General features: G+C 37.7%; 1 protein-coding gene across 19 annotated transcripts in view; it reads left to right on the top strand.

Annotated features, from left to right (window-relative positions):
* nrxn2a (neurexin 2a) overlaps positions 1–12,132 on the top strand; it is a 372,119-nt gene that overhangs the window by 338,883 nt on the left and 21,104 nt on the right. For all 19 annotated transcript variants that reach the window (XM_059526521.1, XM_059526520.1, XM_059526517.1 and 16 more), the window contains one exon: positions 11,937–12,108. In XM_059526521.1, coding sequence (XP_059382504.1) covers positions 11,937–12,108 — 172 coding nt within the window. The remainder of the gene's footprint in view (positions 1–11,936; positions 12,109–12,132) is intronic.

The raw sequence follows: 12,132 nt of genomic DNA, 5'->3' as shown, positions 1-12,132 counted from the left end.
TGTGTAACATAAAAAAAATGAGAAGTGGGTGTAGTTCTCAAAAATTTGGATTTGAGTGGACTAAATGATTCTCTCTGACTCTGACATGGCCAATGTCATTGGTCAATATATAAAAAAAGTCAAAAATACATAATACATGCATAAAAAGCATTTATGAATTTTTGTTTTACACTCATTTACAACAGTTTTTTGGCAGGAAACACTGACCAGCAATATGAGATTTGTACCGTTCTGGTTGTGTTGAAAGTAGTTGAAATGGAAGTAGCTACTAGGGATGTCACAATTCTCAAAAAGCAACACAAGCTGAACACCTTCTGCTGTAATGACTTGTAATGAGAAGCGTTTCTAAACCTGTTGTCCAACAAAAGATAACATTATAACATGTTTTTACTCCACAACATCAGTCGACTGATTAAAATAACTTCCTTTTGTGATCTGTGGTGGCTTTTTATTACAGAATGAGGCCTCTGTTAAAGGCTATGTCGATTACCAATGGGCTGTATACATAATTAATTTGAAAATACCTGAGATGGCTTGAAGAACACAGATAAACCATATATTGTCATAGTCATGTGTTTATTGTCTGATCTGAGTGTGAGCTTGCAGTCAATTGTTAGGAAAAACATTCACCAGAGATCGTGTTCTGACATTGCGATCAGATAAATAAAACATGAAACGCATGCATGTATGAATTGTTCACAATAAGATTCATTATATGCTTTTAGAAAATTAAGAGAAAGTATTTTGACAGAAAAATAGCACACTGCTGCTTTAAGGAAACGCATGACAGAATTTGAACTATTAGACTCTAAATTTAGATTATTTGATACGATAGAAGGATTTTAAGCTCTTTTCATTTTGTCAAATTACCCAATGTTTAAAAAAAAATCCCCTGAGAGAACAATGGCACTTGTCTTTTTAAGCCTATCTCTGTCCTCGACTGACTGTGAAGGTCATATTCGGTGACTCCCATTAGCCTGCAGTGTGTGTGGGTAAACAGACAGGTGAGCCCATGCGTTAGAGCAGCACTGCCAAAGGTCATGATCACTGGCCCTCACTCAATGCTCCCTGCCCACCCTCCACACACCGATCAGGAAGGCATGTTTACCTTTAATTAGTGTTATCGGTTATATGCAGAGCAGCCTGTCTCTTATCAGATAGACTCTGCACTGGCAGAACAAAAGCCTGTGGTTAAATTTGCCTCAAGGGTTTACAGGCTCTCTTATTCAAAATTAGCTTCCTTAATAGTCATTGTCTCCTCTGCTTTACCTCGCCTTTGCTCCTCCAGAAAGTAGGGCAGGCGTTTTCAAAGCGCTCATGCAAATGAAAAGAGGGCTATTCCAATTTAGAGGGAGAGAACATAAACACATCGCCACGAAACAAGGTTGTCTGCCTCAATTCGGAGCAGAGATGTTGAAGTTGAATAGCTTCAGGCTTCTGGTTGTCTTTTTAGTATGATTTTCAGCTGTAGTCTCAAGATGCAGAGATGAATAGTGGTCATAGGCTCTCTGGGAAGGTAAATGCTGACGGGTAATGAATCTTTCCCGGCTGGTTTATTTTTCCTCTGGGTGGTTTTGAAGCAGCCATCATTCTGTGTCACAAATGTTAACCTCTTGCAGTCTCGAGCCCAGCAAGCATTCCTTAAATATTCATTTTAAACCTTCAAAACAATCATATCTCCTTTATGAAGTGCTTTCGATGCTTACAGGGTAAGTGTATGTTTTCAAGAGAAATGCTGGCTGATATTACATTTTGATTGTTTTAAATCTGTAGAAACTATGTAAGTGTATCCAGCAGTTTTTAAATCTAAGAATGTATTTTCCCCACATATTGTCTTTTAAGCCTTTTATTTAGAGGATAATGCAAATAAACAGGAATGTTGAGGGACTTGCTGACAAGATATTTAAACATAACACCATCAGAATTTCATTACAAGTCCTTTTAAGACAGGTCAGTTCGCTCAGAGGCCATCTTAGCATGTACAGTATTTTAGATTAGAAGTGTCACTCATAGTTCCTTAATGGATAAAAGTCTGAAAGCTTTTAAACTGTGTCAAGGCATTTCGTTTCAATCGCATGTTACAAATCAGCAATAACATCTGGCAGCAGTGATATCATAATCTTCGTTTCTTCAGCTCAATTCATGTTAAAAATGCACTTTAGGCTGTTCTAGATTAAAAATAAACAGAAAATGTCTCTACCTGACTGAAAGGCAGGGCTTCCTTTTCTATAGTGCCCAGTCTAAGGATTACAATTTCTCCCATTCTAGTACATCTAAGCGATACTGCAGTTCTCTGCACTCTCTCCATTTTCCCATCTCTCCTGACTATCTGCAGTATCTGTGCTTCAGTAACTAAGCAGCGAGCAGATGTCTGGGTCTGGGCTGCACTGTCTCTCCTGGCAGCTCTACAGCCATGATAAATCATGTCCTGCTGGGCTGTAATGGTACAAAAGGTGTTGAGCATCCCCATGTTGTATGGCACTCATGCTACAAGATATGTTATAATAGGGTTTTAAAAAATGATTAAGTGATGAGAAGGAGATTGTAGCTGGTCTTGGTGAAGTTTGGACCAGCATGAGGTGATAATGGGAGAAACATGAATTCTGGTGATGTCTAGCAAAGTCTTTAAAAACTAAGAGCTTTCACTTACAACCTCTCATTTAACCGACATGCAATGGCAGGACGGCCAATGTAGGCAAAGCTAAGAGTGGGGTCACAGGAGAATTGGCCCCTTTCCAAAAGATTATAGGCTTTTGGGAGCCAAACACTTTGAGGCAGAACAAAACTATTCCTGTTCGCTGTTATTTGGCACCCTGATGAAGACCTGTTTGGGCTGATACATGTTGGTGCTTTTTAATATGTAGCCCTGAAAATTAAAGCTTTTTAAAAAATAAAATCTATACGAGTATCTGGACATTTTAAATTTTTGTTTCTCTCATGAAGAATGAGCCACATATAATTGTTTGCATTTTAACCCTTCTCCCATTTACTAGTGTGAAGTAATGTGACCCATTTGAATTCCTGTCATAATGATCTACTACAAAGCCCATTAAGATGACAGTTACAACATGTTTCTTGTTTTTTAGATAAATTAAGTCAGGGTGAAAAAAGATTTTGTCAGGGTGGCGGGATATTTAATTTTTGAAAAGCATGAAAACCAGGTTGCGAGGGACAGAAATACAGTCCATTCAGTGGATTGTACTGTTTTTAAACAACACACCTATTGTTTAGCTAAAACTCTACAAAATGGTTCTTAAAGTTATGAGTTGGGGAATAAAATCATTATCTAGGACCCTTATGCAGTGCAAGACATTGTAAAGATGTCTGACAGGCTCATTTTCATTGGTGTTAAATTCATTATGGCGGCCAATACAGGTTTTCTTTTATCATTGATGTTGCAAAATCTCATAATCTGCATCTAAATTTCTTTGAACACACACACAAAAAAAATATATATTTTGAAGAATGTTGGTAAACAAACAATTGATGGTAGCCTTCGACTTCAACAGTATGGACAAAAATACTATGGAAGTCAATGTATACCATCAACTGATTGAATATCAACATACATAATAAACATATATTACATATAGATTACATATAGAATAACAAATGTTGTGTTCAGCAGAAGAAAGCCATTGATAAAGGTTTGGAACTACATGAGCTGAGTAAATGATGACAAACATTTCATTTGTAGGTAGACTTTCCCTTTAAAGAACATTAGCATTTTACATTAATTGCACCTCGAGTGTGAAATCTAATGAAGTTTACTCTGAGGGCCTTCTTGCCCTCAGGAAGTGGTTATTTTGTCCCAGTAGTTGGGGCAGTATTTTCATGGTTTTCATGTGTTCCCTTTTTATGGTTTTAAAGGTTATGCTATACATTGAATTAGTAAATGCTTCCATTTATTTGTTGTTAACAATATACTGAATGATGCATCGGCATCATGTACATTCTAAAATTCCCAGATTCCTTATGGTGTACACTGCTGTACTTTTCTCTTAACATTTTTTGTTCTATCTAGCTGATTAACACTTTATATAGAAGCTAAAATATTTAGACAGTGGGTAGACTTAAAAGATACAGTTTTCATCTCTAGATGCTTGAAAACAAGGTAAGATTGATGCCTTGAATCCACATTTAAAGAATGTGGAATCACATTGACAAATTATGTCTGACCCTTCTTGCCTATTTGAGCCCCTCTGAGGCTCCCCTCTTTTTAAAAAATTCCTCAAATCGCCACTGGCGTCCATTCACTCACTCACCTTGTGGAGGACATCATTTATTTTAAAGCAGCACTGGGGTTACCCACAGGGCATGGGGGCAGGGAAAGAGTGAAGCGAGATGATTGTGTCCTCTCCTTCAACTTCTGCCCTCTGCCCAACTTCCATCCCATAATGCTCCAGCTCCTTCCTAGACACTATAAACTCTCCCAGCTCAAACAGGAGCTGCACCCGATGTGGCAGCTCAATGCCTGTGTGGTCAGACAGGGTCAGTGGGAGCAGTGGGATGATGTGCTTCAGAGGCCATATGAGGGAGAGAAAATAGCTTTATTACAGTGCAAGGGCAAATTAGAGTGCAGCTCAACAGTTCAACTGTTGTGGTGTGTGTGTGGGAGATTCACAAAAAGGGTTACATGTGCTCTGTTTATGGCTTACCTGAACTGTAATTATGTTTGCTCGGTATGCATTAGTTCAGGGGGTTTAGCTTACTTCCAAAATAAACATTTACTAATTATTTACTCATCCCCATGTCATCCAAGATGTTCATGTCTTTCTTTCTTCAGTCGTAAAGAAATTACAGGAAGAAAATGAAGAAACAGTGGACTTCAATGGTGGCTAACAGGTTTAAGGTCCAAATTGCAGTTTCACTGCAGCTTCAAAAGCCTCTGCACAAATACAATTTATATACTTTTTAAAAACACAAATGCTTGTCTTGATGTCAACTGTATAGAGAAAAATCGTGGAATGTTTTCCTCAGAAACCTACATTTAATTTCAACTGACAAAGAAAGACATTAACATCTTGAATGACACGGGGGTGAATAAATTATCAGGAATTTTTTATTCTGGAAAAGAACTAATCCTTTAATGCTTGGACCACCAAATGTGATGATCTAGCATTTTCTAAGCCAGTAAAATATTTACAGGAATGTCCTGTTTAGGTGGAACAAAAAATATGTGTAAAATTTTATCTGAAAATGTATTATTTTTTCTGTCCTGCTGTATTAAATATTTTTCAGCCACTTGAAGTCCAGATTGAAGGTGTGGTCACTTTTACAGTTGCTTTGCAAAATTTTGTGAGAGAATTCCATTCATTTTGATAGGAATGTGCGATTTGGAGGGTGAAAAATTCCTTGTATTTAGATTTTGCTCATTCAAATTGGTCACAAAAATTTGTTCCACTGACCAACAGAAAGCTGCTTGGTGTGAAAGTGACTTTTGTGTCAGCGGACTGTATTTTGTCCACAAAATTTTACCCAAATTTTATGAATGTGACTGCACCATGAATATGCTGACTTGGTGCCCAAGAAACATATAATAAATGCTGAAAACAGTTGTGCTGCTTAACATTTTTTAAGGGAACCATGATGTGTTTTTTCAGGATTATTTGATGAACTGCATTCATTTGAAATAGAAACCTTTAAAAACAATGTGGACTTCTTTCCTGTCACTTTTGATCAATGCAATGCGTCCCTTTTAAATATGATAAGTGTTCCATTTCTTTCAAAAACTCACCAACCCAAAGTTTTAACAGTAGTTTATGTGTATATAATTCCTGACACTATTTGTATCTGAATTTTTTTTTTTTTTTTTCTTTCTTTATCAGACACCCCCTGGGGGCAGCAAAGGGAGTGGTATGGGGTCTGCAGAAAAGCTCTGAGAAAAGTAGTGTACAACAGTTTAAAACTCCACATCAGTTCTGATTCTGAGGGAATTATTTAGTAAAAATTATTCATATTTTATCACACAGGTCGGTTTTGAGTGTTAGGTTGTGTAGGATGCAATATCTAAAATGCTCCACTACTACTAAACCAATGTGCATTTGGTTAAACCAGATTGCACATGTGATTGAGATGTAGGTTTCTGTGGCACAACCATTCAGTAAATTCACCCTCGAGCATGTATCATTCATTGCCCTTGTGTATCTGGGAATTTTATTTACATTATCTTCTGCCCCTGCTCTGTCAGTTTTATTTTATATTGTTTTTCCAGATGTTTGACATCTGGGCATTAAAGCCAGGTGTTCTGCACTTTAGCCAGCAGGGACAGGCTGTTGACAGGTGATTGTGTCCTGCCTTGGTAGTGGCGTGCTCTAGAGAGATTAGTCACCCACAATGCCCTTCACTCATATGCATCATCAGTATTGCATCAAACACAGAGGCTCTGGAACATAAATCATTGTCATTTCTCTTTCTAGTCATGAATGATAGCTTATGTTAGCCTGTTGCTGGCCGTCTGTTATTCTCATGAGATCGGTAGGTCATTGTGCACTTAGGGGACTGACGGACCCCTTACTTGGGACCACAGATTGTGCAGTTTGGAATAAATGATCCATTATTCATCTCTTGACTCTGTCCTTCAATATCTTTGTGTTTCATCTTCCAAGAGAGTCCTCGAGCTACATTGTACAGCCGAGTTTAACAAACAAAACTATCTCTAATTCCTGCTGAGGACTGAGGGACTTCTGGGCTAAAGTTCTTTAGAGGACACTTCAACACCTGCTGAAGTGAATAGAAATGTTCTTTGAATAAATACTTTACAAGGAGTGAAATGTGCAGGATCAGCAGAATGGAAAAGTGAAGCATCATTAAAATGAGGCAAAAGTATGAACATTATCTGTCTCTCTTAATGTTCCGACAACTGTACTAGAAGATGAAAATGTCTGTTGAATTTTCAGAGTGTGTGAACTTCAATAAGACAAAGCCATTTTAGAACAATTTAGGGAGAATGCACTGAGAATAATGTTTTCATATGATTCACGCATTTCTGCAGATCAAGTTAGCTGCTTGCAAAGGTGATCGATTCTTGTAGGTTTTGTGAGTATGATATGTGTAACTTGACTTTTTTGGGTCATGTCTCAGTTATTATTATAGTATTGCTAAGAGCTTCGGTCTATCCATGCAACAGTAAAATGCTTCATGTCAATCGGCTGCTTCGGTTAGATTAAGTCAAGTCCTTGTCCTTGTGATCAAGTCAGCCATATTTTGATCCACATTCTGCTGTTTTCCATACCCTGTGAATCATTATTCCCAGTATCATTCATACTTGATAGGAATATCTCAAACCAAACGAAAAATAGAGTAAAATGGAGAGTGAGGAGACTTATTAAGCGTTTCATAACTTGGTTCCATCCGAGCAACTGAAGCGTTCTTTCTTCATTCCTGTCATTCTTGTACCTGGATTTACTTAAACAAAATGGATTGTGATGGTACAATGAATCTGTGTTTGAACTGAAGTGACATTTAAATTGAATTATTTCTTATTCTTTATTTATTTCTTTCAGTTATTCATCATAGCTGTTGAAGTACCGCAGCAGTATTGGATACTGGTGTGAATTTTAACTAGCTTAACAAGTAAGACTCAATCAGCATCTCATGATAGACAAAAACCAAGCTAGGCTAGCATGAAAAGGTATCCTTTTCTTTCTATGAAAGCATAACCTGTCATATTGTCTTCTAGAGTTCTGTTTGTTTGTTGTTGTTATTTTTTGCTTTTGTGTAGCTTAAGATTTGGATGAAATCCTCTTGTGTATTCATTCAGTAGATTTGCCCTCATTTGTATGGTGAGGAGACATTGATATCAGCCTAGCATTAGCACACACCCGCTAGTCTTTTATCTCCGCCCTTTAGATTCCAGAACTCACTCTGCATTCACCTCATGCTCTGTTTGATATTTGTCAGACATCAGCATCTCAATGAGAACCTGTCAGTTGAGGTCAGAGGAAGGAAGGAATATATCCAAACTCCAAACGTGTGTGGAAGTTTTATAAATCTGTGGCTTTGTGTCAGAGAACGCAAGGCACTTTTTTTATTATTGTTGCTGTTTTGGGTCTTTCCAGTGACTGACACTGGACGGTGCTAAAGCTTTAGAATGGTAACACATTCCGCACCAGCCATGTGAACAAGGTAGCGTTTCTGAGGTGTCAACTGTTACGCGCTCAAGTGTGCCCCCCAGAGGTGGCTAGTAGCGGGTGGAAGTGTTCTTAGGAGGGAATAAATCACTGTTAAAATAAAAACAGCAGGAAACTGTCAGTAGCTATACATGTCAGCATGTCAGTAGCTGGCGAGCCACTGTGTGTGTGCCTTTGTGAGAAGGAGCAGTGATGAATGCAAAACATGGAGCCACACTCCATTTCCCCTCCTGCATTACAAAGGACACTGCTGAGCTCCTCTCCCAAGGGTGAGCCACTGTAGCATGACCAGATGTTTCTTTTTGTTTTGTCATAGATGTTTAGGTCATGTGATGGTGGATGATGTATATCTACAGTACTGTGCAAAAGTCTTTTTTCAGCAACAAAAAATGGTTTTAAGTCAGTTATTTCTATCTTTTGTTGTAGAGTCAGTAGGAAATATCAGTTTACATTTCCAAACATAATTTTTGCTATTAAATGTAATAATCCAGTGAGATTTTTGTTTGCATAAGGAGTCTGACAACAGCCAGAGCTACACACAGAGATCTGATCTCGTCATCATCAGTCTGTCTGGAATAACACAAAGAAACAAAACAAACTGAGACAGACTCAATCCAGAAGAACTGTGCCAATGTCTCCAAAATGCTTCAAGAAACCTGCAAAGCTACAGTACTGTGCCGTTTTAGGCACTTGTGTAAAAATGCTGTAAAGTGAGGATGCTTTCAAAAATAATGCCATAAATAGATTTGATTAATTAACTACTATTAATTTTGCGTTAAAAATAGCTTTTGTCCTAGGTGCACTTGTGCATTGTTTTTCAAGAAGCTTTGCAGGTTTCTTGAAGCATTTTGGAGACATTGCCACAGTTCTTCTGGATTGAGTCTGTCTCAGTTTGTTCTGTTTCTTCGTGTTGTTCCAGACAGACTGATGATGACGAGATCAGATCTCTGTGTGGAGCACTGGCTGCTGTCAGACTCCTTGTGCAAACAAAAATCTCACTGGATTATTACAATAAATGGCAAAAAAAAAATTTTGGAAATGTAAACTGATAGTTCCTACTGACACACTACAGCAAAAGATAGAAATAACTGATTTAAAACCATTTTTGTTGCTGAAAATACTATTGGATTAAGACTTTTACACAGTTCTGGTTATTGGTTTTACCAATGTGCAAAAATTGACTTGGAGGTGGGTTGCCTGAACAGCTAGTCAACTAATTGGTCTTGAAGAAAGCCCCGTGTAATTACAGGGCTTTGTTGTTTCGGGTTCACCTGAACCCAATCAGACACGTTTTCTAAAGGCGTTTACAAACTGTGTAGCTCAGTGGTTCCCAACCTTTTTCAACTCGCGGCCCACACTAACAAAAAAAATTAACTGACCCCGCTATTGTTGGGTTAATAACTTAGTACTCAGAAGCTAGATTGTTAATTGTATTTATTAAATGAACTAGGGCTGTGTGGTATGAAAAAAAAAAAACTATCGTGATTTCTTTGATCAATTTTGCCATACACCGATATGCTTTTACAGTCATAAATGCATTCGGGAATAATTTGAAACATATTTACATTTAGCTGACGCTTTTATCCAAAGCAACTTACAATTGCTATATATGTCAGAGGTCGCACACCTCTGGAGCAATTAGGGGTTAAGTGTCTCGCTCAAGGACACATTGGTGTCTCACAGTGGATTCCAACCCAGGTCTCTCACACCAATGGCATGTGTCTTATCCACTGCGCCAACAACACCCCATATTTCCAAAAGAAAACCAATTAGAGCTTTATCAAAAAGTTGTAATGTCTCTAGAACAGACATAAGTCAAAATGATCACTATAGTAAAGATGTAACAAAATTTATAGACTTATGGCAAAAAAATATATAAATAAATCCCGTGTCCAGGGACTTTTTTTTTCTTTTTTGCCATGCATTGTTCATAGAGCTCATTAATTGTAGCAGTGCCTCAGGTGTTTGCAGTGTGTATACAGTATGTGTATGCGGTGAGCAGCGAGAGCGCATACATATAACGCGAAAGCACATTAAAATAATGCACGAGCGCGAATCACTCTGTTCACACGCAGATTTCCTTTGCTCTGACACAAACCAGACGTGCTTGCTCAGATACACGCTGCTCTGCGCGGAGAGAGTGTGCGCACTTTAAACGTGTCTCCTGTCACTTAAACTGCGTCCTGTGCACTCACAACTCTCTCTATGCTCATGTGTTAGATATTAATTATTTTCGCACGTTTTTTTTCTTGCCTTTTACCGCGTGCAGTGTGAACGCTCTGATCCGTCAACATGGGCTCAGAAAAAAGGCGCATCACAGACAGTTTGTGAACCTGGAATTAGGCATATGCCCAGTCTCTGTTCTCGCGCTAGGCATGCTGCATTCTGATTAGATTGGATAGCATACTGCGGGAGGTCAGGGCCACAGAAGATCGTGCTATAAAGCGATTTAGAAATCGCGCACGCTCAAATCGTGATTTTATGACGATTTCTATTAATCGCACAGCCCTAAAAATGGACTGGAACTGAACAGAAAATAACTCGGGCTGGCACCGCTCAGCAAAACGGGAAATCCAGATCCAGGCAGAGCTCGGCAGCGGGTAGATAGTCACCGGAGCAAGCAGTCAGGAGGGAATACAACAGCCATTTATGCATGTTTGAATATGTTGTGTTGTAGCATATACAGCAAAAATATCTAAGATAAATTGGTGGTTTATTCTTAAACCAATCAGCGAGCTCGAATAGAGGAAGCATAGTAACAGTTTAATATTTCTTTTTTGTTTTTTAATTATATATATGAAATGCTGTTATTATGTTATGACTTAGACATTTTTACATATATTAACAAAATTATTTATTTTAATAGTAATTGGCGGCCCACCTGCAATACCACCGCGACCCACTAGGGGGCCGCGGACCACAGGTTGAAAACCACTGGTGTAGCTGTTGGCGGACTAATTAAAATGTCTCTAAAATATCAAAAACACATAGAGTGTATAGAGGTTGATTCAACTTAGGGCACTTTTATGTCACAGGGGTTTATTTGTATTTAAACTATCAAATGTACCTTCTTTTAACATCTTTCATATCTTAAGATATTTTTTAAGGTCTTAAAAACCTTTTACTTTTCATAATTTATTATTCATTTTTATTTATTTATTTTCATTTACTGTCATGGTTTTATGACTCTTTTACTACAAAATTATTTTATGTTTATAATTTCTGTTTTATATCAGTTTGTAATCTTTTTGTTTAATTTAATTCATTCTTGCACAGTTTTAAATTATTTCTAACATTTTTAATGTAGATCCATCATAAATATAATTTATACTGTATATTACATAAACATTTTAAAATACATTATATAATCATACATTATATAATAAAAATATTAAATTTAAACATATGCCTTTTGAACATTTTAATATTTATTGTGTAAAAGGTAGAATATTTTTGTTGTGCTTTATTTCCAGTCATGCTGCATTTTGTTAAATTGTGTTAAATAAGTATGAAAATTTAACACATTAATATATAACATGACACATTAAATGTTAGTTATTTTTAGCTTTTCCAATTCCTACTACAGTGTACTACAGACAGACAGTCTACTACAGACAGATTTATAATGTTATGCATTGTTATTAAACAAATTAAACTAGTTAAATAAATTGTAAAAAGTGTGTTTGTTTGGAATGCAAATCCACAGGGCCAAAAGTGCACACAATGTAGACGTAATCGATTAGTAAACAGTCATGTCTCATCCCTAATGTCTCTCGTCCCCGTCTAAACAACTGTCTTACACAGGAACAAGGAAAGGTGGGTGTGATCTTCAATGTGGGCACAGATGACATCACCATAGATGAGCCTGCGGTCACCGTGAACGACGGCAAGTACCACGTGGTTCGCTTTACGCGTAGCGGTGGCAACGCCACCCTCCAAGTGGACAACCAACCCGTCATCGAGCGCTTCCCATCAGGTAGGACTTCGCAGAGCACTGGGA

The sequence above is a fragment of the Carassius carassius genome, chromosome 36, assembly GCF_963082965.1.
Source record: "Carassius carassius chromosome 36, fCarCar2.1, whole genome shotgun sequence".
Taxonomy (NCBI): Eukaryota; Metazoa; Chordata; class Actinopteri; order Cypriniformes; family Cyprinidae; genus Carassius; species Carassius carassius.
This window is presented reverse-complemented; position numbering and strand designations above follow the sequence as displayed.